General features: G+C 57.3%; 1 protein-coding gene across 3 annotated transcripts in view; it reads left to right on the forward strand.

Moving 5' to 3' along the window:
* Positions 1–26,059, forward strand: part of DRC1 (dynein regulatory complex subunit 1) — an 85,128-nt gene that overhangs the window by 44,689 nt on the left and 14,380 nt on the right. For all 3 annotated transcript variants that reach the window (XM_073673801.1, XM_073673800.1, XM_073673799.1), the window contains 4 exons: positions 12,669–12,791; positions 18,484–18,623; positions 19,411–19,545; positions 19,630–19,868. In XM_073673801.1, the coding sequence (XP_073529902.1) occupies positions 12,669–12,791; positions 18,484–18,623; positions 19,411–19,545; positions 19,630–19,868 (637 nt within the window). The remainder of the gene's footprint in view (positions 1–12,668; positions 12,792–18,483; positions 18,624–19,410; positions 19,546–19,629; positions 19,869–26,059) is intronic.

Below are 26,059 nucleotides of genomic sequence, written 5' to 3' on the forward strand. Positions count from 1 at the left end.
CTCTCTGTCGACTCCAGTCTAGACTAACAACTAACCGCTGCCTGGCTCCACCTTCCTTATTTATCTATCCCTAACGGGCTCCCTCTGCCGGTCTGAGGTGGAAGGTGGAGATGTGTGAATGGTTATGGGGGCCTCTTGTGGAGGAATCCATCAATGCACTCTTCCAGGATCTGTGATACCAAGCGCAGCTGGGCGTCACATATAGTGTGCAGGACTCTGCTCTGTCTCTGTATAGTGTGCAGGACTCTGCTCTGTGTCTGTATAGTGTACATGACTCTGCTCTGTCTCTGTATAGTGAGCAGGACTCTGCTCTGTCTCTGTATAGTGTGCAGGACTCTGCTCTGTCTCTGTATAGTGTGCAGGACTCTGCTCTGTCTCTGTATAGTGTGCAGGGCTCTGCTCTGTCTCTGTATAGTGTGCAGGGCTCTGCTCTGTCTCTATATAGTGTGCAGGGCTCTGCTCTGTCTCTGTATAGTGAGCAGGACTCTGCTCTGTCTCTGTATAGTGTGCAGGACTCTGCTCTGTCTCTGTATAGTGTGCAGGGCTCTGCTCTGTCTCTGTATAGTGTGCAGGACTCTGCTCTGTCTCTGTATAGTGTGCAGCACTCTGCTCTGTCTCTGTATAGTGTGCAGGACTCTGCTCTGTCTCTGTATAGTGAGCAGGACTCTGCTCTGTCTCTGTATAGTGTGCAGGGCTCTGCTCTGTCTCTGTATAGTGTGCAGGACTCTGCTCTGTGTCTGTATAGTGTGCAGGGCTCTGCTCTGTCTCTGCATAGTGTGCAGGACTCTGCTCTGTCTCTGTATAGTGTGCAGGGCTCTGCTCTGTCTCTGTATAGTGTGCAGGGCTCTGCTCTGTCTCTGTATAGTGTGCAGGACTCTGCTCTGTCTCTATATAGTGTGCAGGACTCTGCTCTGTCCCTGTATAGTGTGCAGGACTCTGCTCTGTGTCTGTATAGTGTGCAGGACTCTGCTCTGTCTCTGTATAGTGTGCAGGGCTCTGCTCTGTCTCTGTATAGTGTGCAGCACTCTGCTCTGTCTCTGTATAGTGCGCAGGACTCTGCTCTGTCTCTGTATAGTGTGCAGGACTCTGCTCTGTCTCTATATAGTGTGCAGGGCTCTGCTCTGTCTCTGTATAGTGTGCAGGACTCTGCTCTGTCTCTGTATAGTGTGCAGGACTCTGCTCTGTCTCTGTATAGTATACAGGACTCTGCTCTGTCTCTGTATAGTGTGCAGGGCTCTGCTCTGTCTCTGTATAGTGTGCAGGACTCTGCTCTGTCTCTGTATAGTGTGCAGGACTCTGCTCTGTCTCTGTATAGTATACAGGACTCTGCTCTGTCTCTGTATAGTGTGCAGGGCTCTGCTCTGTCTCTGTATAGTGTGCAGGACTCTGCTCTGTCTCTGTATAGTGTGCAGGGCTCTGCTCTGTCTCTGTATAGTGTGCAGGGCTCTGCTCTGTCTCTGTATAGTGTACAGGACTCTGCTCTGTCTCTGTATAGTGTGCAGGACTCTGCTCTGTCTCTGTATAGTGTACAGGACTCTGCTCTGTCTCTGTATAGTGCGCAGGACTCTGCTCTGTCTCTCTATAGTGTGCAGGACTCTGCTCTGTCTCTGTATAGTGCGCAGGGCTCTGCTCTGTCTCTGTATAGTGTGCAGGACTCTGCTCTGTCTCTGTATAGTGTGCAGGACTCTGCTCTGTCTCTGTATAGTGTGCAGGACTCTGCTCTGTCTCTGTATAGTGCGCAGGGCTCTGCTCTGTCTCTGTATAGTGTGCAGGGCTCTGCTCTGTCTCTGTATAGTGTGCAGGACTCTGCTCTGTCTCTGTATAGTGTACAGGACTCTGCTCTGTCTCTGTATAGTGTACAGGACTCTTCTCTGTCTCTGTATAGTGTACAGGACTCTGCTCTGTCTCTGTGTCTTGTACAGGACTCTTCTCTGTCTCTGTATAGTATACAGGACTCTGCTCTGTCTCTGTATAGTATACAGGACTCTGCTCTGTCTCTGTATAGTGTACAGGACTCTTCTCTGTCTCTGTATAGTGTACAGGACTCTGCTCTGTCTCTGTGTCTTGTGCAGGACTCTGCTCTGTCTCTGTATAGTGTGCAGGGCTCTGCTCTGTCTCTGTATAGTATACAGGACTCTGCTCTGTCTCTGTATAGTGCGCAGGACTCTGCGCTGTCTCTGTATAGTGTGCAGGACTCTGCTCTGTCTCTGTATAGTGTACAGGACTCTTCTCTGTCTCTGTATAGTGCGAAGGACTCTGCTCTGTCTCTGTATAGTGCGCAGGACTCTGCTCTGTCTCTGTATAGTGTGCAGGGCTCTGCTCTGTCTCTGTATAGTGTGCAGGACTCTGCTCTGTTTCTGTATAGTGTACAGGACTCTGCTCTGTCTCTGTATAGTGTGCAGGGCTCTGCTCTGTCTCTGTATAGTGTGCAGGGCTCTGCTCTGTCTCTGTATAGTGTGCAGGACTCTGCTCTGTCTCTGTGTCTTGTGCAGGACTCTGCTCTGTCTCTGTATAGTGTGCAGGACTCTGCTCTGTCTCTGTATAGTGTGCAGGACTCTGCTCTGTCTCTGTATAGTGTGCAGGACTCTGCTCTGTCTCTGTATAGTGAGCAGGACTCTGCTCTGTCTCTGTATAGTGTGCAGGACTCTGCTCTGTCTCTGTATAGTGTGCAGGGCTCTGCTCTGTCTCTGTATAGTGTGCAGGGCTCTGCTCTGTCTCTGTGTCTTGTGCAGGACTCTGCTCTGTCTCTGTATAGTATACAGGACTCTGCTCTGTCTCTGTATAGTATACAGGACTCTGCTCTGTCTCTGTATAGTGTACAGGACTCTTCTCTGTCTCTGTATAGTGTACAGGACTCTGCTCTGTCTCTGTGTCTTGTGCAGGACTCTGCTCTGTCTCTGTATAGTATACAGGACTCTGCTCTGCCTCTGTATAGTGTACAGGACTCTTCTCTGTCTCTGTATAGTGTACAGGACTCTGCTCTGTCTCTGTGTCTTGTACAGGACTCTGCTCTGTCTCTGTATAGTGTGCAGGGCTCTGCTCTGTCTCTGTATAGTATACAGGACTCTGCTCTGTGTCTGTATAGTGCGCAGGACTCTGCTCTGTCTCTGTATATTGAGCAGGACTCTGCTCTGTCTCTGTATAGTGTGCAGGGCTCTGCTCTGTCTCTGTATAGTGTGCAGGGCTCTGCTCTGTCTCTGTATAGTGTGCAGGACTCTGCTCTGTCTCTGTATAGTGTGCAGGGCTCTGCTCTGTCTCTGTATAGTGTGCAGGGCTCTGCTCTGTCTCTGTATAGTGTGCAGGACTCTGCTCTGTCTCTGTATATTGAGCAGGACTCTGCTCTGTCTCTGTATAGTGTACAGGACTCTGCTCTGTCTCTGTATAGTGCGCAGGACTCTGCTCTGTCTCTGTATAGTGTGCAGGACTCTGCTCTGTCTCTGTATAGTGTGCAGGACTCTTCTCTGTCTCTGTATAGTGCGCAGGACTCTGCTCTGTCTCTGTGTCTTGTGCAGGACTCTGCTCTGTCTCTGTATAGTGTGCAGGGCTCTGCTCTGTCTCTGTATAGTGTGCAGGACTCTGCTCTGTCTCTGTATAGTGAGCAGGACTCTGCTCTGTCTCTGTATAGTGCGCAGGACTCTGCTCTGTCTCTGTATAGTGTGCAGGACTCTGCTCTGTCTCTGTATAGTGTGCAGGACTCTTCTCTGTCTCTGTATAGTGCGCAGGACTCTGCTCTGTCTCTGTGTCTTGTGCAGGACTCTGCTCTGTCTCTGTATAGTGTGCAGGGCTCTGCTCTGTCTCTGTATAGTGTGCAGGGCTCTGCTCTGTCTCTGTATAGTGTGCAGGACTCTGCTCTGTCTCTGTATAGTGTGCAGGACTCTGCTCTGTCTCTGTATAGTGTGCAGGACTCTGCTCTGTCTCTGTATAGTGTGCAGGACTCTGCTCTGTCTCTGTATAGTGTGCAGGACTCTGCTCTGTCTCTGTATAGTGTGCAGGACTCTGCTCTGTCTCTGTATAGTGTGCAGGACTCTGCTCTGTCTCTGTATAGTGAGCAGGACTCTTCTCTGTCTCTGTATAGTGTGCAGGACTCTGCTCTGTCTCTGTGTCTTGTGCAGGACTCTGCTCTGTCTCTGTATAGTGTGCAGGGCTCTGCTCTGTCTCTGTATAGTGTGCAGGACTCTGCTCTGTCTCTGTATAGTGTACAGGACTCTGCTCTGTCTCTGTATAGTGTGCAGGACTCTGCTCTGTCTCTGTATAGTGTGCAGGGCTCTGCTCTGTCTCTGTATAGTGTGCATGGCTCTGCTCTGTCTCTGTACAGTGTGCAGGACTCTGCTCTGTCTCTGTATAGTGTGCAGGGCTCTGCTCTGTCTCTGTATAGTGTGCAGGGCTCTGCTCTGTCTCTGTATAGTGCACAGGACTCTGCTCTGTCTCTGTATAGTGTGCAGGGCTCTGCTCTGTCTCTGTATAGTGTGCAGGACTCCGCTCTGTCTCTGTATAGTGTGCAGGGCTCTGCTCTGTCTCTGTATAGTGTGCAGGACTCCGCTCTGTCTCTGTATAGTGTGCAGGACTCTTCTCTGTCTCTGTATAGTGTGCAGGACTCCGCTCTGTCTCTGTATAGTGTGCAGGACTCTTCTCTGTCTCTGTATAGTGTGCAGGGCTCTGCTCTGTCTCTGTATAGTGTGCAGGGCTCTGCTCTGTCTCTGTATAGTGCACAGGACTCTGCTCTGTCTCTGTATAGTGTGCAGGGCTCTGCTCTGTCTCTGTATAGTGTGCAGGACTCCGCTCTGTCTCTGTATAGTGTGCAGGGCTCTGCTCTGTCTCTGTATAGTGTGCAGGACTCTGCTCTGTCTCTGTATAGTGTGCAGGACTCTTCTCTGTCTCTGTATAGTGTGCAGGACTCTGCTCTGTCTCTGTATAGTGTGCAGGGCTCTGCTCTGTCTCTGTATAGTGTACAGGACTCTGCTCTGTCTCTGTATAGTGTGCAGGGCTCTGCTCTGTCTCTGTATAGTGTACAGGACTCTGCTCTATCTCTGTATAGTGTGCAGGACTCTGCTCTGTCTCTGTATAGTGTGCAGGACTCTGCTCTGTCTCTGTATAGTGTGCAGGGCTCTGCTCTGTCTCTGTATAGTGTGCAGGGCTCTGCTCTGTCTCTGTATAGTGTGCAGGGCTCTGCTCTGTCTCTGTATAGTGTGCAGGGCTCTGCTCTGTCTCTGTATAGTGTGCAGGACTCTGCTCTGTCTCTGTATAGTGTACAGGACTCTGCTCTGTCTCTGTATAGTGTGCAGGACTCTGCTCTGTCTCTGTATAGTGTGCAGGACTCGTCTCTGTCTCTGTATAGTGTACAGGACTCTGCTCTCTCTCTGTATAGTGTACAGGACTCTGCTCTGTCTCTGTATAGTGTGCAGGGCTCTGCTCTGTCTCTGTATAGTGCTCTGCTCTGTCTCTGTATAGTGTACAGGACTCTGCTCTGTCTCTGTATAGTGAGCAGGACTGTGCTCTGTCTCTGTATAGTGCGCAGGACTCTGCTCTGTCTCTGTATAGTGTGCAGGGCTCTGCTCTGTCTCTGTATAGTGTACAGGGCTCTGCTGTGTCTCTGTATAGTGTGCAGCACTCTGCTGTGTCTCTGTATAGTGTGCAGGACTCTGCTCTGTCTCTGTGTCTTGTGCAGGACTCTGCTCTGTCTCTGTATAGTGTGCAGCACTCTGCTGTGTCTCTGTATAGTGTGCAGGACTCTGCTCTGTCTCTGTGTCTTGTGCAGGACTCTGCTCTGTCTCTGTATAGTGTGCAGGGCTCTGCTCTGTCTCTGTATAGTGTGCAGGACTCTGCTCTGTCTCTGTATAGTGTACAGGACTCTGCTCTGTCTCTGTATAGTGTGCAGGACTCTGCTCTGTCTCTGTATAGTGTACAGGACTCTGCTCTGTCTCTGTATAGTGTGCAGGGCTCTGCTCTGTCTCTGTATAGTGTGCAGGACTCTGCTCTGTCTCTGTGTCTTGTGCAGGACTCTGCTCTGTCTCTGTATAGTGTGCAGGACTCTGCTCTGTCTCTGTATAGTGTGCAGGACTCTGCTCTGTCTCTGTATAGTGTGCAGGGCTCTGCTCTGTCTCTGTATAGTGTGCAGGACTCTGCTCTGTCTCTGTATAGTGTGCAGGACTCTGCTCTGTCTCTGTATAGTGTGCAGGGCTCTGCTCTGTCTCTGTATAGTGTGCAGCACTCTGCTCTGTCTCTGTAAAGTGTGCAGGGCTCTGCTCTGTCTCTGTATAGTGTGCAGGGCTCTGCTCTGTCTCTGTATAGTGTGCAGGACTCTGCTCTGTCTCTGTATAGTGTGCAGGACTCTGCTCTGTCTCTGTATAGTGTGCAGGACTCTGCTCTGTCTCTGTATAGTGTGCAGGACTCTGCTCTGTCTCTGTATAGTGTGCAGGACTCTGCTCTGTCTCTGTATAGTGTACAGGACTCTGCTCTGTCTCTGTATAGTGTGCAGGACTCTGCTCTGTCTCTGTATAGTGTGCAGGACTCTGCTCTCTCTCTGTATAGTGTGCAGGACTCTGCTCTGTCTCTGTATAGTGTGCAGGACTCTGCTCTGTCTCTGTATAGTGTGCAGGACTCTGCTCTGTCTCTGTATAGTGTGCAGGACTCTGCTCTGTCTCTGTATAGTGTGCAGGGCTCTGCTCTGTCTCTGTATAGTGTGCAGGACTCTGCTCTGTCTCTCTATAGTGTGCAGGACTCTGCTCTGTCTCTGTATAGTGCGCAGGGCTCTGCTCTGTCTCTGTATAGTGTGCAGGGCTCTGCTCTGTCTCTGTATAGTGTGCAGGACTCTGCTCTGTCTCTGTATAGTGTGCAGGACTCTGCTCTGTCTCTGTATAGTGTGCAGGACTCTGCTCTGTCTCTGTATAGTGTGCAGGGCTCTGCTCTGTCTCTGTATAGTGTGCAGGACTCTGCTCTGTCTCTGTATAGTGTGCAGGACTCTGCTCTGTCTCTGTATAGTGTGCAGGGCTCTGCTCTGTCTCTGTATAGTGTGCAGGACTCTGCTCTGTCTCTGTATAGTGCGCAGGACTCTGCTCTGTCTCTGTATAGTGTGCAGGACTCTGCTCTGTCTCTGTATAGTGTGCAGGGCTCTGCTCTGTCTCTGTATAGTGTGCAGGGCTCTGCTCTGTCTCTGTATAGTGTGCAGGACTCTGCTCTGTCTCTGTATAGTGCGCAGGACTCTGCTCTGTCTCTGTATAGTGTGCAGGGCTCTGCTCTGTCTCTGTATAGTGTGCAGGGCTCTGCTCTGTCTCTGTATAGTGCGCAGGACTCTGCTCTGTCTCTGTATAGTGTGCAGGACTCTGCTCTGTCTCTGTATAGTGTGCAGGACTCTGCTCTGTCTCTGTATAGTGTGCAGGGCTCTGCTCTGTCTCTGTATAGTGTGCAGGACTCTGCTCTGTCTCTGTATAGTGTGCAGGGCTCTGCTCTGTCTCTGTATAGTGCACAGGACTCTGCTCTGTCTCTGTATAGTGCGCAGGACTCTGCTCTGTCTCTGTATAGTGTGCAGGACTCTGCTCTGTCTCTGTATAGTGTGCAGGACTCTGCTCTGTCTCTGTATAGTGTGCAGGGCTCTGCTCTGTCTCTGTATAGTGTGCAGGACTCTGCTCTGTCTCTGTATAGTGCACAGGACTCTGCTCTGTCTCTGTATAGTGCGCAGGACTCTGCTCTGTCTCTGTATAGTGTGCAGGACTCTGCTCTGTCTCTGTATAGTGTGCAGGGCTCTGCTCTGTCTCTGTATAGTGTGCAGGGCTCTGCTCTGTCTCTGTATAGTGTGCAGGACTCTGCTCTGTCTCTGTATAGTGCGCAGGACTCTGCTCTGTCTCTGTATAGTGCGCAGGACTCTGCTCTGTCTCTGTATAGTGTGCAGGGCTCTGCTCTGTCTCTGTATAGTGCGCAGGACTCTGCTCTGTCTCTGTATAGTGTGCAGGGCTCTGCTCTGTCTCTGTATAGTGTGCAGGGCTCTGCTCTGTCTCTGTATAGTGCGCAGGGCTCTGCTCTGTCTCTGTATAGTGCACAGGACTCTGCTCTGTCTCTGTATAGTGCGCAGGACTCTGCTCTGTCTCTGTATAGTGCACAGGACTCTGCTCTGTCTCTGTATAGTGTGCAGGGCTCTGCTCTGTCTCTGTATAGTGCACAGGACTCTGCTCTGTCTCTGTATAGTGCACAGGACTCTGCTCTGTCTCTGTATAGTGTGCAGGACTCTGCTCTGTCTCTGTATAGTGCACAGGACTCTGCTCTGTCTCTGTATAGTGTGCAGGGCTCTGCTCTGTCTCTGTATAGTGCACAGGACTCTGCTCTGTCTCTGTATAGTGTGCAGGGCTCTGCTCTGTCTCTGTATAGTGCACAGGACTCTGCTCTGTCTCTGTATAGTGCGCAGGACTCTGCTCTGTCTCTGTATAGTGTGCAGGACTCTTCTCTGTCTCTGTATAGTGTGCAGGGCTCTGCTCTGTCTCTGTATAGTGTGCAGGGCTCTGCTCTGTCTCTGTATAGTGTGCAGGACTCTTCTCTGTCTCTGTATAGTGTGCAGGGCTCTGCTCTGTCTCTGTATAGTGTGCAGGACTCTGCTCTGTCTCTGTATAGTGCACAGGACTCTGCTCTGTCTCTGTATAGTGCGCAGGACTCTGCTCTGTCTCTGTATAGTGTGCAGGACTCTTCTCTGTCTCTGTATAGTGTGCAGGGCTCTGCTCTGTCTCTGTATAGTGTGCAGGGCTCTGCTCTGTCTCTGTATAGTGTGCAGGACTCTTCTCTGTCTCTGTATAGTGTGCAGGACTCTGCTCTGTCTCTGTATAGTGTGCAGGACTCTGCTCTGTCTCTGTATAGTGTGCAGGGCTCTGCTCTGTCTCTGTATAGTGTGCAGGGCTCTGCTCTGTCTCTATAGTGTGCAGGGCTCTGCTCTGTCTCTGTATAGTGTGCAGGACTCTGCTCTGTCTCTGTATAGTGTGCAGGGCTCTGCTCTGTCTCTGTATAGTGTGCAGGACTCTGCTCTGTCTCTGTATAGTGAGCAGGGCTCTGCTCTGTCTCTGTATAGTGTGCAGGACTCTGCTCTGTCTCTGTATAGTGTGCAGGGCTCTGCTCTGTCTCTCTATAGTGTGCAGGACTCTGCTCTGTCTCTGTATAGTGAGCAGGGCTCTGCTCTGTCTCTGTATAGTGTGCAGGACTCTGCTCTGTCTCTGTATAGTGTGCAGGGCTCTGCTCTGTCTCTGTATAGTGTGCAGGACTCTGCTCTGTCTCTGTATAGTGTGCAGGGCTCTGCTCTGTCTCTGTATAGTGTGCAGGACTCTGCTCTGTCTCTATAGTGTGCAGGGCTCTGCTCTGTCTCTGTATAGTGTGCAGGGCTCTGCTCTGTCTCTGTATAGTGTGCAGGGCTCTGCTCTGTCTCTATAGTGTGCAGGGCTCTGCTCTGTCTCTGTATAGTGTGCAGGGCTCTGCTCTGTCTCTGTATAGTGTGCAGGGCTCTGCTCTGTCCCTGTAAAGTGTGCAGGGCTCTGCTCTGTCTCTGTATAGTGTGCAGGGCTCTGCTCTGTCTCTGTATAGTGTGCAGGACTCTGCTCTGTCTCTGTATAGTGTGCAGGACTCTGCTCTGTCTCTGTATAGTGTGCAGGGCTCTGCTCTGTCTCTGTATAGTGTGCAGGACTCTGCTCTGTCTCTGTATAGTGTACAGGACTCTGCTCTGTCTCTGTATAGTGTGCAGGACTCTGCTCTGTCTCTGTATAGTGTGCAGGGCTCTGCTCTGTCTCTGTATAGTGTGCAGAGCTCTGCTCTGTCTCTGTATAGTGTGCAGGGCTCTGCTCTGTCTCTGTATAGTGTGCAGGACTCTGCTCTGTCTCTGTATAGTGTGCAGGACTCTGCTCTGTCTCTGTATAGTGTGCAGGGCTCTGCTCTGTCTCTGTATAGTGTGCAGGGCTCTGCTCTGTCCCTGTAAAGTGTGCAGGGCTCTGCTCTGTCTCTGTATAGTGTGTAGGGCTCTGCTCTGTCTCTGTATAGTGTGCAGGACTCTGCTCTGTCTCTGTATAGTGTGCAGGACTCTGCTCTGTCTCTGTATAGTGTACAGGACTCTGCTCTGTCTCTGTATAGTGTGCAGGACTCTGCTCTGTCTCTGTATAGTGTGCAGGACTCTGCTCTGTCTCTGTATAGTGTGCAGGACTCTGCTCTGTCTCTGTATAGTGTGCAGGGCTCTGCTCTGTCTCTGTATAGTGTGCAGGGCTCTGCTCTGTCTCTGTATAGTGTGCAGGGCTCTGCTCTGTCTCTGTATAGTGTGCAGGACTCTGCTCTGTCTCTGTATAGTGTGCAGGACTCTGCTCTGTCTCTGTATAGTGTGCAGGGCTCTGCTCTGTCTCTGTATAGTGTGCAGGACTCTGCTCTGTCTCTGTATAGTGTGCAGGACTCTGCTCTGTCTCTGTATAGTGTGCAGGGCTCTGCTCTGTCTCTGTATAGTGCGCAGGACTCTGCTCTGTCTCTGTATAGTATACAGGACTCTGCGCTGTCTCTGTATAGTGTGCAGGACTCTGCTCTGTCTCTGTATAGTGTGCAGGACTCTGCTCTGTCTCTGTATAGTGTGCAGGGCTCTGCTCTGTCTCTGTATAGTGTGCAGGACTCTGCTCTGTCTCTGTATAGTGTGCAGGACTCTGCTCTGTCTCTGTATAGTGTGCAGGACTCTGCTCTGTCTCTATATAGTGTGCAGGACTCTGCTCTGTCTCTGTATAGTGTGCAGGACTCTGCTCTGTCTCTGTATAGTGTGCAGGACTCTGCTCTGTCTCTGTATAGTGTACAGGACTCTGCTCTGTCTCTGTATAGTGTGCAGGACTCTGCTCTGTCTCTGTATAGTGTGCAGCACTCTGCTCTGTCTCTGTATAGTGTGCAGGGCTCTGCTCTGTCTCTGTATAGTGTGCAGGGCTCTGCTCTGTCTCTGTATAGTGTGCAGGGCTCTGCTCTGTCTCTGTATAGTGTGCAGGACTCTGCTCTGTCTCTGTATAGTGTGCAGGGCTCTGCTCTGTCTCTGTATAGTGTACAGGACTCTGCTCTGTCTCTGTATAGTGTGCAGGGCTCTGCTCTGTCTCTGTATAGTGTACAGGACTCTGCTCTGTCTCTGTATAGTGTGCAGGACTCTGCTCTGTCTCTGTATAGTGTGCAGGGCTCTGCTCTGTCTCTGTATAGTGTACAGGACTCTGCTCTGTCTCTGTATAGTGTACAGGACTCTGCTCTGTCTCTGTATAGTGTACAGGACTCTGCTCTGTCTCTGTATAGTGTGCAGGGCTCTGCTCTGTCTCTGTATAGTGTGCAGGGCTCTGCTCTGTCTCTGTATAGTGCGCAGGACTCTGCTCTGTGTCTGTATAGTGTGCAGGACTCTGCTCTGTCTCTGTATAGTGAGCAGGACTCTGCTCTGTCTCTGTATAGTGTGCAGGACTCTGCTCTGTCTCTGTATAGTGTGCAGGGCTCTGCTCTGTCTCTGTATAGTGTGCAGGACTCTGCTCTGTCTCTGTATAGTGCGCAGGGCTCTGCTCTGTCTCTGTATAGTGTGCAGGACTCTGCTCTGTCTCTGTATAGTGTGCAGGGCTCTGCTCTGTCTCTGTATAGTGTGCAGGACTCTGCTCTGTCTCTGTATAGTGTGCAGGGCTCTGCTCTGTCTCTGTATAGTGTGCAGGGCTCTGCTCTGTCTCTGTATAGTGTGCAGGACTCTGCTCTGTCTCTGTATAGTGTGCAGGGCTCTGCTCTGTCTCTGTATAGTGTGCAGGACTCTGCTCTGTCTCTATATAGTGTGCAGGACTCTGCTCTGTCTCTGTATAGTGTGCAGGACTCTGCTCTGTCTCTGTATAGTGTGCAGGACTCTGCTCTGTCTCTGTATAGTGTGCAGGGCTCTGCTCTGTCTCTGTGTAGTGTGCAGGACTCTGCTCTGTCTCTGTATAGTGTGCAGGACTCTGCTCTGTCTCTGTATAGTGTGCAGGACTCTGCTCTGTCTCTATATAGTGTGCAGGACTCTGCTCTGTCTCTGTATAGTGTGCAGGACTCTGCTCTGTCTCTGTATAGTGTGCAGGACTCTGCTCTGTCTCTGTATAGTGTGCAGGGCTCTGCTCTGTCTCTGTGTAGTGTGCAGGACTCTGCTCTGTCTCTGTATAGTGTGCAGGACTCTGCTCTGTCTCTGTATAGTGTGCAGGGCTCTGCTCTGTCTCTGTATAGTGTGCAGGACTCTGCTCTGTCTCTATATAGTGTGCAGGACTCTGCTCTGTCTCTGTATAGTGTGCAGGGCTCTGCTCTGTCTCTGTATAGTGTGCAGGGCTCTGCTCTGTCTCTGTGTAGTGTGCAGGACTCTGCTCTGTCTCTGTATAGTGTGCAGGGCTCTGCTCTGTCTCTGTATAGTGTGCAGGACTCTGCTCTGTCTCTGTATAGTGTGCAGGACTCTGCGCTGTCTCTGTATAGTGTGCAGGACTCTGCTCTGTCTCTGTATAGTGTGCAGGGCTCTGCTCTGTCTCTATAGTGTGCAGGGCTCTGCTCTGTCTCTGTGTAGTGTGCAGGACTCTGCTCTGTCTCTATATAGTGTGCAGGACTCTGCTCTGTCTCTGTATAGTGTGCAGGACTCTGCTCTGTCTCTGTATAGTGTGCAGGACTCTGCTCTGTCTCTGTGTCTTGTGCAGGACTCTGCTTTTCTCTTGTAGCTGCAGAGTCTTGTGAAGAGGATGCAGCAGGTGGAGGAGGACGAGCAGCAGCTGAATCAGCTCCGGGTGCAGGACGGGGAGGAGTACAACATGATCAAGATCAAGCTGGAGACCGATGTCCAGGTGAGAGAAAACTATGTGTCAGCCAGCGAGCGCAGGGCCGTGTCCTCTCCACAGCCAGCGAGCGCAGGGCCGTGTCCTCTCCACAGTCAGCGAGCGCAGGGCCGTGTCCTCTCCACAGTCAGCGAGCGCAGGGCCGTGTCCTCTCCACAGTCAGCGAGCGCAGGGCCGTGTCCTCTCCACAGTCAGCGAGCGCAGGGCCGTGTCCTCTCCACAGTCAGCGAGCGCAGGGCCGTGTCCTCTCCACAGTCAGCGAGCGCAGGGCCGTGTCCTCTCCACAGTCAGCGCCTGCACCTCTCGGCCGTACCTCATGTAACGTCTCTGTCCCCCCGGTGCAGATCAGCGCCTGCACCTCTCGGCTGTACCCCATGTAACGTCTCTGTCCCCCCCGGTGCAGATCAGCGCCTGCACCTCTCGGCCGTACCCCATGTAACGTCTCTGTCCCCCCGGTGCAGATCAGCGCCTGCACCTCTCGGCTGTACCCCATGTAACGTCTCTGTCCCCCCCAGTGCAGATCAGCGCCTGCACCTCTCGGCCGTACCCCATGTAACGTCTCTGTCCCCCCCGATGCAGATCAGCGCCTGCACCTCTCGGCCGTACCCCATGTAACGTCTCTGTCCCCCTGGTGCAGATCAGCGCCTGCACCTCTCGGCCGTACCCCATGTAACGTCTCTGTCCACCCGGTGCAGATCAGCGCCTGCACCTCTCGGCCGTACCCCATGTAACGTCTCTGTCCCCCCGGTGCAGATCAGCACCTTCACCTCTCGGCTGTACCTCATGTAACGTCTCTGTCCCCCCCGGTGCAGATCAGCGCCTGCACCTCTCGGCTGTACCTCATGTAACGTCTCTGTCCCCCCGGTGCAGATCAGCGCCTGCACCTCTCGGCCGTACCCCATGTAACGTCTCTGTCCCCCCCGGTGCAGATCAGCGCCTGCACCTCTCGGCCGTACCCCATGTAACGTCTCTGTCCCCCCGGTGCAGATCAGCACCTTCACCTCTCGGCTGTACCTCATGTAACGTCTCTGTCCCCCCCGGTGCAGATCAGCGCCTGCACCTCTCGGCCGTACCCCATGTAACGTCTCTGTTCCCCTGGTGCAGATCAGCGCCTGCACCTCTCGGCCGTACCCCATGTAACGTCTCTGTCCCCCCGGTGCAGATCAGCGCCTGCACCTCTCGGCCGTACCTCATGTAACGTCTCTGTCCCCCCCGTTGCAGATCAGCGCCTGCACCTCTCGGCTGTACCCCATGTAACGTCTCTGTCCCCCCCGGTGCAGATCAGCGCCTGCACCTCTCGGCCGTACCCCATGTAACGTCTCTGTCCCCCCCGATTCAGATCAGCGCCTGCACCTCTCGGCCATACCCCATGTAACGTCTCTGTCCCCCTGGTGCAGATCAGCGCCTGCACCTCTTGGCCGTACCCCATGTAACTTCTCTGTCCCCCCGGTGCAGATCAGCGCCTGCACCTCTCGGCCGTACCCCATGTAACGTCTCTGTCCCCCCGGTGCAGATCAGCGCCTGCACCTCTCGGCCGTACCCCATGTAACGTCTCTGTCCCCCCGGTGCAGATCAGCGCCTGCACCTCTCGGCCGTACCTCATGTAACGTCTCTGTCCCCCCCGGTGCAGATCAGCGCCTGCACCTCTCGGCCGTACCCCATGTAACGTCTCTGTCCCCCCGGTGCAGATCAGCGCCTGCACCTCTCGGCCGTACCCCATGTAACGTCTCTGTCCCCCCGGTGCAGATCAGCGCCTGCACCTCTCGGCCGTACCCCATGTAACGTCTCTGTCCCCCCGGTGCAGATCAGCGCCTGCACCTCTCGGCCGTACCCCATGTAACGTCTCTGTCCCCCCGGTGCAGATCAGCGCCTGCACCTCTCGGCCGTACCCCATGTAACGTCTCTGTCCCCCCGGTGCAGATCAGCGCCTGCACCTCTCGGCCGTACCCCATGTAACGTCTCTGTCCCCCCGGTGCAGATCAGCGCCTGCACCTCTCGGCCGTACCCCATGTAACGTCTCTGTCCCCATGGTGCAGATCAGCGCCTGCACCTCTCGGCCGTACCCCATGTAACGTCTCTGTCCCCCTGGTGCAGATCAGCGCCTGCACCTCTCGGCCGTACCCCATGTAACGTCTCTCTCCCCCCGATGCAGATCAGCGCCTGCACCTCTCGGCCGTACCCCATGTAACGTCTCTGTCCTCCCCGGTGCAGATCAGCGCCTGCACCTCTCGGCCGTACCCCATGTAACGTCTCTCTCCCCCTGGTGCAGATCAGCGCCTGCACCTCTCGGCTGTACCCCATGTAACGTCTCTGTCCCCCTGGTGCAGATCAGCGCCTGCACCTCTCGGCCGTACCCCATGTAACGTCTCTGTCCCCCTGGTGCAGATCAGCGCCTGCACCTCTCGGCCGTACCCCATGTAACGTCTCTCTCCCCCCGTTGCAGATCAGCGCCTGCACCTCTCGGCCGTACCCCATGTAACGTCTCTGTCCCCCCGGTGCAGATCAGCGCCTGCACCTCTCGGCCGTACCCCATGTAACGTCTCTGTCCCCCCGGTGTAGATCAGCGCCTGCACCTCTCGGCCGTACCCCATGTAACGTCTCTGTCCCCCCCGATGCAGATCAGCGCCTGCACCTCTCGGCCGTACCTCATGTAACGTCTCTGTCCCCCCGGTGCAGATCAGCGCCTGCACCTCTCGGCCGTACCCCATGTAACGTCTCTGTCCCCCCTGGTGCAGATCAGCTCCTGCACCTCTCGGCCGTACTCCATGTAACGTCTCTGTCCCCCCGGTGCAGATCAGCGCCTGCACCTCTCGGCCGTACCCCATGTAACGTCTCTGTCCCCCCGGTGCAGATCAGCGCCTGCACCTCTCGGCCGTACCTCATGTAACGTCTCTGTCCCCCCGGTGCAGATCAGCGCCTGCACCTCTCGGCCGTACCCCATGTAACGTCTCTGTCCCCCCGGTGCAGATCAGCGCCTGCACCTGTCGGCCGTACCCCATGTAACGTCTCTGTCCCCCCCGATGCAGATCAGCGCCTGCACCTCTCGGCCGTACCTCATGTAACGTCTCTGTCCCCCCGGTGCAGATCAGCGCCTGCACCTCTCGGCCGTACCCCATGTAACGTCTCTGTCCCCCCGGTGCAGATCAGCGCCTGCACCTCTCGGCCGTACCCCATGTAACGTCTCTGTCCCCCCGGTGCAGATCAGCGCCTGCACCTCTCGGCCGTACCCCATGTAACGTCTCTGTCCCCCCGGTGCAGATCAGCGCCTGCACCTCTCGGCCGTACCTCATGTAACGTCTCTGTCCCCCCGGTGCAGATCAGCGCCTGCACCTCTCGGCCGTACCCCATGTAACGTCTCTGTCCCCCCTGGTGCAGATCAGCGCCTGCACCTCTCGGCCGTACCCCATGTAACGTCTCTGTCCCCCCGGTGCAGATCAGCGCCTGCACCTCTCGGCCGTACCCCATGTAACGTCTCTGTCCCCCCGGTGCAGATCAGCGCCTGCACCTCTCGGCCGTACCCCATGTAACGTCTCTGTCCCCCCCGATGCAGATCAGCGCCTGCAGCTCTCGGCCGTACCTCATGTAACGTCTCTGTCCCCCCGGTGCAGATCAGCGCCTGCACCTCTCGGCCGTACCCCATGTAACGTCTCTGTCCCCCCTGGTGCAGATCAGCGCCTGCACCTCTCGGCCGTACCCCATGTAACGTCTCTGTCCCCCCTGGTGCAGATCAGCGCCTGCACCTCTCGGCCGTACCTCATGTAACGTCTCTGTCCCCCCGGTGCAGATCAGCGCCTGCACCTCTCGGCCGTACCCCATGTAATGTCTCTGTCCCCCCCGGTGCAGATCAGCGCCTGCACCTCTCGGCCGTACCCCATGTAACGTCTCTGTCCCCCCGGTGCAGATCAGCGCCTGCACCTCTCGGCCGTACCTCATGTAACGTCTCTGTCCCCCCCGGTGCAGATCAGCGCCTGCACCTCTCGGCTGTACCCCATGTAACGTCTCTGTCCCCCCGGTGCAGATCAGCGTCTGCACCTCTCGGCCGTACCCCATGTAACGTCTCTGTCCCCCCGATGCAGATCAGCGCCTGCACCTCTCGGCCGTACCCCATGTAACGTCTCTGTCCCCCCGGTGCAGATCAGCGCCTGCACCTCTCGGCCGTACCCCATGTAACGTCTCTGTCCCCCCGGTGCAGATCAGCGCCTGCACCTCTCGGCCGTACCCCATGTAACGTCTCTGTCCCCCCGGTGCAGATCAGCGCCTGCACCTCTCGGCCGTACCCCATGTAACGTCTTTGTCCCCCCGGTGCAGATCAGCGCCTGCACCTCTCGGCCGTACCCCATGTAACGTCTCTGTCCCCCCGGTGCAGATCAGCGCCTGCACCTCTCGGCCGTACCCCATGTAACGTCTCTGTCCCCCCGGTGCAGATCAGCGCCTGCACCTCTCGGCCGTACCCCATGTAACGTCTCTGTCCCCCCGGTGCAGATCAGCGCCTGCACCTCTCGGCCGTACCCCATGTAACGTCTCTGTCCCCCCGGTGCAGATCAGCGCCTGCACCTCTCGGCCGTACCCCATGTAACGTCTCTGTCCCCCCGGTGCAGATCAGCGCCTGCACCTCTCGGCCGTACCCCATGTAACGTCTCTGTCCCCCCGGTGCAGATCAGCGCCTGCACCTCTCGGCCGTACCCCATGTAACGTCTTTGTCCCCCCGGTGCAGATCAGCGCCTGCACCTCTCGGCCGTACCCCATGTAACGTCTCTGTCCCCCCGGTGCAGATCAGCGCCTGCACCTCTCGGCCGTACCCCATGTAACGTCTCTGTCCCCCCGGTGCAGATCAGCGCCTGCACCTCTCGGCCGTACCCCATGTAACGTCTCTGTCCCCCCGGTGCAGATCAGCGCCTGCACCTCTCGGCCGTACCCCATGTAACGTCTCTGTCCCCCCGGTGCAGATCAGCGCCTGCACCTCTCGGCCGTACCCCATGTAACGTCTCTGTCCCCCCGGTGCAGATCAGCGCCTGCACCTCTCGGCCGTACCCCATGTAACGTCTCTGTCCCCCCGGTGCAGATCAGCGCCTGCACCTCTCGGCCGTACCTCATGTAACGTCTCTGTCCCCCCGGTGCAGATCAGCGCCTGCACCTCTCGGCCGTACCCCATGTAACGTCTCTGTCCCCCCGGTGCAGATCAGCGCCTGCACCTCTCGGCCGTACCCCATGTAACGTCTCTGTCCCCCCGGTGCAGATCAGCGCCTGCACCTCTCGGCCGTACCTCATGTAACGTCTCTGTCCCCCCGGTGCAGATCAGCGCCTGCACCTCTCGGCCGTACCCCATGTAACGTCTTTGTCCCCCCGGTGCAGATCAGCGCCTGCACCTCTCGGCCGTACCCCATGTAACGTCTCTGTCCCCCCGGTGCAGATCAGCGCCTGCACCTCTCGGCCGTACCCCATGTAACGTCTCTGTCCCCCCGGTGCAGATCAGCGCCTGCACCTCTCGGCCGTACCCCATGTAACGTCTCTGTCCCCCCGGTGCAGATCAGCGCCTGCACCTCTCGGCCGTACCTCATGTAACGTCTCTGTCCCCCCCGGTGCAGATCAGCGCCTGCACCTCTCGGCTGTACCTCATGTAACGTCTCTGTCCCCCCGGTGCAGATCAGCGCCTGCACCTCTCGGCCGTACCCCATGTAACGTCTCTGTCCCCCCGGTGCAGATCCTCCAGCAGCAGCTGCAGCAGATGAAGGCCACGTACCAGCTGAACCAGGAGAAGCTGGAGTACAACTTCCAGGTGCTGAAGAAGAGGGACGAGGAGAACACCATCACCAAGTCCCAGCAGAAGAGGAAGATCACCCGGTGATGCTCCCCGATATGTTTTGGGTTTTAAAAATGTCGTTTTTCAGAATAACCCCCCATGTGTACATGAAAAATAACTTTATTTCGGCCCATTGTTTGACTTGTTTCCTGCACTTTTCACAAGTTTTTCCTCCGCAGGTGCGATCTTTACATTTTAGTTGTTTGGTTGGACAATAGCTCTATGATGTCTCCCATACACAGCACACCCAGACATGAAGGATTCCTGCTCTCCTGTCTCTATATAGCGCATGTTCAGAAGCAGCAATAGCAGGAGGACATTGTACAGCAGCACTGAGCAGTGTAGCTGTGAATCCAGCAGTCGGGGCGAGATAAACAGTTACTTGAAAGCAGCAGCATGCAGGACATCATACAGCAGCACTGAGCAGTGTAGCTATGAATCCAGCAGTGGGGGGTGAGAAACACTTACTAGAAATCAGCAGCGTGCTTGACTTTTTGTAGCTTTTGAATTCAACTCTAAAAGGAGATAAAACGCTTAATAGAAAGCAACATGAAGTACTTTATACAATAGTACTGTGCAGTGCAGCTGTAAATCCAGCACTGTAGTGAGATTAAACACTTACTCCTTCCTTCCCTCTCCATAGACTTCAATAGGCAGCTGTAATCTGATCCCTCAGTGAGCTGACAGTCTGTCTTGTTTTGAACAGGACAGATTGTTGCTGCATATCAGAGATAATGCTGAGGTCAGGAGGCCGAGGGTTTCTGGTCAGTGTGATGTTCTCGTACTCCCTTCATTTTACGATTTGTGTCCTCCTTTATTTTTTTGCAGATTGCAGGACGTTCTCAACAACCTAAAGATAAAGCTGGAGAAACAAAGCAAACAATACAAGGAGGAGAACCAGGCCCTGAGTGACGACTTCAAGAGGATCGCTGAGCAGTACAAAGAGCTGCAGAAGAAAATGAGGTCATCCCCCGCTGCTTCATTGCTGACTGTTTCCACCTGCGCCTAGCTCAGCAGTGACTTCCCTGTCGCTTTCCTCTCTTTCAGGCATTTTGCAGCCGTGGACTCAAAGAAGTTTGATGACATCTGGGCGATGAACGAAGAGGAGATGAAGCAGCTGGTGGAGAAGGTGCTGGAGGTGGATGGCATTATACACCAGCAGCAGCTCGGACTCCCCTGGAAGGAGCCGCTCCTGGGCTTCATGGATAATGTTGGGCCGCTGACGGTGAAACCCAAGGAACAAAAGACAGCCAGCATGCTGGCCCAGGAGGTCATGAGGAGCTGCGGTGAGAATGACATCAGTGGGGGGGGGGCTCCTGCTGCAGTCAGCTGCCTTACCCATCAGTGGGGGGAGGCTCCTGCTGCAGTCAGCTGCCTTACCCATCAGTGGGGGGGGGAGGCTCCTGCTGCAGTCAGCTGCCTTACCCATCAGTGGGGGGGGGGGCTCCTGCTGCAGTCAGCTGCCTTACACATCAGTGGGGGGGAGGCTCCTGCTGCAGTCAGCTGCCTTACGCATCAGTGGGGGGAGGCTCCTGCTGCAGTCAGCTGCCTTACCCATCAGTGGGGGGGGCTCCTGCTGCAGTCAGCTGCCTTACCCATCAGTGGGGGGAGGGCTCCTGCTGCAGTCAGCTGCCTTACCCATCAGTGGGGGGGGGGCTCCTGCTGCAGTCAGCTGCCTTACCCATCAGTGGGGGGGGCTCCTGCTGCAGTCAGCTGCCTTACCCATCAGTGGGGGGGGCTCCTGCTGCAGTCAGCTGCCTTACCCATCAGTGGGGGGGGGGCTCCTGCTGCAGTCAGCTGCCTTACCCATCAGTGGGGGGAGGGCTCCTGCTGCAGTCAGCTGCCTTACCCATCAGTGGGGGGGGGGGCTCCTGCTGCAGTCAGCTGCCTTACCCATCAGTGGGGGGGCTCCTGCTGCAGTCAGCTGCCTTACCCATCAGTGGGGGGGCTCCTGCTGCAGTCAGCTGCCTTACCCATCAGTGGGGGGAGGGCTCCTGCTGCAGTCAGCTGCCTTACCCATCAGTGGGGGGGGGGGGGCTCCTGCTGCAGTCAGCTGCCTTACCCATCAGTGGGGGGAGGGGCTCCTGCTGCAGTCAGCTGCCTTACCCATCAGTGGGGGGGGGGCTCCTGCTGCAGTCAGCTGCCTTACCCATCAGTGGGGGGGGGGGCTCCTGCTGCAGTCAGCTGCCTTACCCATCAGTGGGGGGGGGGCTCCTGCTGCAGTCAGCTGCCTTACCCATCAGTGGGGGGGGGAGGCTCCTGCTGCAGTCAGCTGCCTTACCCATCAGTGGGGGGGGGGGGCTCCTGCTGCAGTCAGCTGCCTTACCCATCAGTGGGGGGAGGCTCCTGCTTTAGTCAGCTGTCTTACCCATCAGTGGGGGGCTCCTGCTGCAGTCAGCTGCCTTACCCATCAGTGGGGGGAGGCTCCTGCTGCAGTCAGCTGCCTTACCCATCAGTGGGGGGGGGCTCCTGCTGCAGTCAGCTGCCTTACCCATCAGTGGGGGGAGGCTCCTGCTGCAGTCAGCTGCCTTACCCATCAGTGGGGGGGGGGCTCCTGCTGCAGTCAGCTGCCTTACCCATCAGTGGGGGGGGGCTCCTGCTGCAGTCACCTGCCTTACCCATCAGTGCAGTGGGCTCCTGCTGCAGTCAGCTGCTTTACCCATCAGTGGGGGGGGGGGGGGGGGCTCCTGCTGCAGTCATCTGCCTTACCCATCAGTGGGGTGGGGCTCCTGCTGCAGTCAGCTGCCTTACCCATCAGTGGGGGGGGGGGCTCCTGCTGCAGTCAGCTGCCTTACCCATCAGTGGGGGGGGGCTCCTGCTGCAGTCAGCTGCCTTACCCATCAGTGGGGGGGGGGCTCCTGCTGCAGTCAGCTGCCTTACCCATCAGTGGGGGGGGGCTCCTGCTGCAGTCAGCTGCCTTACCCATCAGTGGGGGGGCTCCTGCTGCAGTCAGCTGTCTTACCCATCAGTGGGGGGAGGCTCCTGCTGCAGTCAGCTGCCTTACCCATCAGTGGGGGGAGGCTCCTGCTGCAGTCAGCTGCCTTACCCATCAGTGGGGGGGGGGGCTCCTGCTGCAGTCAGCTGCCTTACCCATCAGTGGGGGGGGGGCTCCTGCTGCAGTCAGCTGCCTTACCCATCAGTGGGGGGTGCTCCTGCTGCAGTCAGCTGCCTTACCCATCAGTGGGGGAGGCTCCTGCTGCAGTCAGCTGTCTTACCCATCAGTGGGGGGAGGGCTCCTGCTGCAGTCACCTGCCTTACCCATCAGTGGGGGGGGGAGGCTCCTGCTGCAGTCAGCTGCCTTACCCATCAGTGGGGGGGGGCTCCTGCTGCAGTCAGCTGCCTTACCCATCAGTGGAGGGGGCTCCTGCTGCATTCAGCTGCCTTACCCATCAGTGGGGGAGGCTCCTGCTGCAGTCACCTGCCTTACCCATCAGTGGGGGGAGGCTCCTGCTGCAGTCAGCTGCCTTACCCATCAGTGGGGGGGGGGCTCCTGCTGCAGTCAGCTGCCTTACCCATCAGTGGGGGGGGGGGCTCCTGCTGCAGTCAGCTGCCTTACCCATCAGTGGGGGGGGGGGGGCTCCTGCTGCAGTCAGCTGCCTTACCCATCAGTGGGGGGGGGCTCCTGCTGCAGTCAGCTGCCTTACCCATCAGTGGGGGGGGGGCTCCTGCTGCAGTCAGCTGCCTTACCTATCAGTGGGGGGAGGCTCCTGCTGCAGTCAGCTGCCTTACCCATCAGTGGGGGGGGGGGCTCCTGCTGCAGTCAGCTGCCTTACCCATCAGTGGGGGGGGGGGCTCCTGCTGCAGTCAGCTGCCTTACCCATCAGTGGGGGGGGGGGGGGGGGGGCTCCTGCTGCAGTCAGCTGCCTTACCCATCAGTGGGGGGGGGCTCCTGCTGCAGTCAGCTGCCTTACCCATCAGTGGGGGGGGGGCTCCTGCTGCAGTCAGCTGCCTTACCCATCAGTGGGGGGGGCTCCTGCTGCAGTCAGCTGCCTTACCCATCAGTGGGGGGGGCTCCTGCTGCAGTCAGCTGCCTTACCCATCAGTGGGGGGAGGCTCCTGCTGCAGTCAGCTGCCTTACCCATCAGTGGGGGGGGCTCCTGCTGCAGTCAGCTGCCTTACCCATCAGTGGGGGGGGGGCTCCTGCTGCAGTCAGCTGCCTTACCCATCAGTGGGGGGGGGGCTCCTGCTGCAGTCAGCTGCCTTACCCATCAGTGGGGGGGGGGCTCCTGCTGCAGTCAGCTGCCTTACCCATCAGTGGGGGGGGGCTCCTGCTGCAGTAAGCTGCCTTACTCATCAGTGGGGGGGGGGGCTCCTGCTGCAGTCAGCTGCCTTACCCATCAGTGCGGGGGGCTCCTGCTGCAGTCAGCTGCCTTACCCATCAGTGGGGGGGGGCTCCTGCTGCAGTCAGCTGCCTTACCCATCAGTGGGGGGGGGCTCCTGCTGCAGTCAGCTGCCTTACCCATCAGTGGGGGGAGACTCCTGCTGCAGTCAGCTGCCTTACCCATCAGTGGGGGGGGCTCCTGCTGCAGTCAGCTGCCTTACCCATCAGTGGGGGGGGGCTCCTGCTGCAGTCAGCTGCCTTACCCATCAGTGGGGGGAGACTCCTGCTGCAGTCAGCTGCCTTACCCATCAGTGCGGGGGGCTCCTGCTGCAGTCAGCTGCCTTACCCATCAGTGGGGGGGGGGCTTCCTGCTGCAGTCAGCTGCCTTACTCATCAGTGGGGGGGGCTCCTGCTGCAGTCACCTGCCTTACCCATCAGTGGGGGGGGGCTCCTGCTGCAGTCACCTGCCTTACCCATCAGTGCGGGGAGGCTCCTGCTGCAGTCAGCTGCCTTACCCATCAGTGGGGGGGGGCTCCTGCTGCAGTCAGCTGCCTTACCCATCAGTGGGGGGAGGGCTCCTGCTGCAGTCAGCTGCCTTACCCATCAGTGGGGGGGGGCTCCTGCTGCAGTCAGCTGCCTTACCCATCAGTGGGGGGGGGGCTCCTGCTGCAGTCACCTGCCTTACCCATCAGTGGGGGGAGGGCTCCTGCTGCAGTCAGCTGCCTTACCCATCAGTGGGGGGGGGGGCTCCTGCTGCAGTCAGCTGCCTTACCCATCAGTGGGGGGGGGGCTCCTGCTGCAGTCACCTGCCTTACCCATCAGTGGGGGGGGCTCATGCTGCAGTCACCTGCCTTACCCATCAGTGGGGGGGGGCTCCTGCTGCAGTCAGCTGCCTTACCCATCAGTGGGGGGAGGGCTCCTGCTGCAGTCAGCTGCCTTACCCATCAGCGGGGGGGGGGGGCTCCTGCTGCAGTCAGCTGCCTTACCCATCAGTGCGGGGGGCTCCTGCTGCAGTCAGTTGCCTTACCCATCAGTGGGGGGGGGCTCCTGCTGCAGTCAGCTGCCTTACCCATCAGTGGGGGGGGCTCCTGCTGCAGTCAGCTGCCTTACCCATCAGTGGGGGGGGGCTCCTGCTGCAGTCAGCTGCTTTACCCATCAGTGGGGGGGGGCTCCTGCTGCAGTCAGCTGCCTTACCCATCAGTGGGGGGGGCTCCTGCTGCAGTCAGCTGCCTTACCCATCAGTGGGGGGGGGCTCCTGCTGCAGTCAGCTGCTTTACCCATCAGTGGGGGGAGGCTCCTGCTGCAGTCAGCTGCCTTACCCATCAGTGCGGGGGGCTCCTGCTGCAGTCAGTTGCCTTACCCATCAGTGGGGGGGGGCTCCTGCTGCAGTCAGCTGCCTTACCCATCAGTGGGGGGGGGCTCCTGCTGCAGTCACCTGCCTTACCCAACAGTGCGGTGGGCTCCTGCTGCAGTCAGCTGCCTTACCCATCAGTGGGGGGGGGGCTCCTGCTGCAGTCAGCTGCTTTACCCATCAGTGGGGGGGGGGGGGCTCCTGCTGCAGTCATCTGCCTTACCCATCAGTGGGGGGGGGCTCCTGCTGCAGTCAGCTGCCTTACCCATCAGTGGGGGGGGGGCTCCTGCTGCAGTCAGCTGCTTTACCCATCAGTGGGGGGGGGGCTCCTGCTGCAGTCAGCTGCCTTACCCATCAGTGGGGGGGGGCTCCTGCTGCAGTCAGCTGCCTTACCCATCAGTGGGGGGGGGGGGCTCCTGCTGCAGTCAGCTGCCTTACCCATCAGTGGGGGGGGGCTCCTGCTGCAGTCAGCTGCCTTACCCATCAGTGGGGGGGGGGCTCCTGCTGCAGTCAGCTGCCTTACCCATCAGTGGGGGGGGGGCTCCTGCTGCAGTCAGCTGCCTTACCCATCAGTGGGGGGGGCTCCTGCTGCAGTCAGCTGTCTTACCCATCAGTGGGGGGAGGCTCCTGCTGCAGTCAGCTGCCTTACCCATCAGTGGGGGGAGGCTCCTGCTGCAGTCAGCTGCCTTACCCATCAGTGGGGGGGGGCTCCTGCTGCAGTCAGCTGCCTTACCCATCAGTGGGGGGGGGGCTCCTGCTGCAGTCAGCTGCCTTACCCATCAGTGGGGGGGGGCTCCTGCTGCAGTCAGCTGCCTTACCCATCAGTGGGGGAGGCTCCTGCTGCAGTCAGCTGCCTTACCTATCAGTGGGGGAGGCTCCTGCTGCAGTCAGCTGCCTTACCCATCAGTGGGGGGGGGGCTCCTGCTGCAGTCAGCTGCCTTACCCATCAGTGGGGGGGCTCCTGCTGCAGTCAGCTGTCTTACCCATCAGTGGGGGGGGGGCTCCTGCTGCAGTCAGGCTGCCTTACCCATCAGTGGGGGGGGAGGCTCCTGCTGCAGTCAGCTGCCTTACCCATCAGTGGGGGGGGGCTCCTGCTGCAGTCAGCTGCCTTACCCATCAGTGGGGGGGGCTCCTGCTGCAGTCAGCTGCCTTACCCATCAGTGGGGGGGGCTCCTGCTGCAGTCACCTGCCTTACCCATCAGTGGGGGGGGCTCCTGCTGCAGTCAGCTGCCTTACCCATCAGTGGGGGGGGCTCCTGCTGCAGTCAGCTGCCTTACCCATCAGTGGGGGGGGGCTCCTGCTGCAGTCAGCTGCCTTACCCATCAGTGGGGGGGGCTCCTGCTGCAGTCAGCTGCCTTACCCATCAGTGGGGGGGGGGCTCCTGCTGCAGTCAGCTGCCTTACCCATCAGTGGGGGGGGCTCCTGCTGCAGTCAGCTGCCTTACCCATCAGTGGGGGGGGCTCCTGCTGCAGTCAGCTGCCTTACCCATCAGTGGGGGGGGGCTCCTGCTGCAGTCAGCTGCCTTACCCATCAGTGGCGGGGGGCTCCTGCTGCAGTCAGCTGCCTTACCCATCAGTGGGGGGGGGGCTCCTGCTGCAGTCAGCTGCCTTACCCATCAGTGGGGGGGGGCTCCTGCTGCAGTCAGCTGCCTTACCCATCAGTGGGGGGGGGCTCCTGCTGCAGTAAGCTGCCTTACCCATCAGTGGGGGGGGGGCTCCTGCTGCAGTCAGCTGCTTACCCATTCAGTGCGGGGGGGCTCCTGCTGCAAGTCAGCTGCCTTACCCATTCAGTAGGAGGGGGCTCCT

This window comes from Phyllobates terribilis, unplaced genomic scaffold (genome assembly GCF_046119375.1).
Source record: "Phyllobates terribilis strain yellow unplaced genomic scaffold, ASM4611937v1 Scaffold_3__8_contigs__length_932513732, whole genome shotgun sequence".
Taxonomy (NCBI): domain Eukaryota; kingdom Metazoa; phylum Chordata; class Amphibia; order Anura; family Dendrobatidae; genus Phyllobates; species Phyllobates terribilis.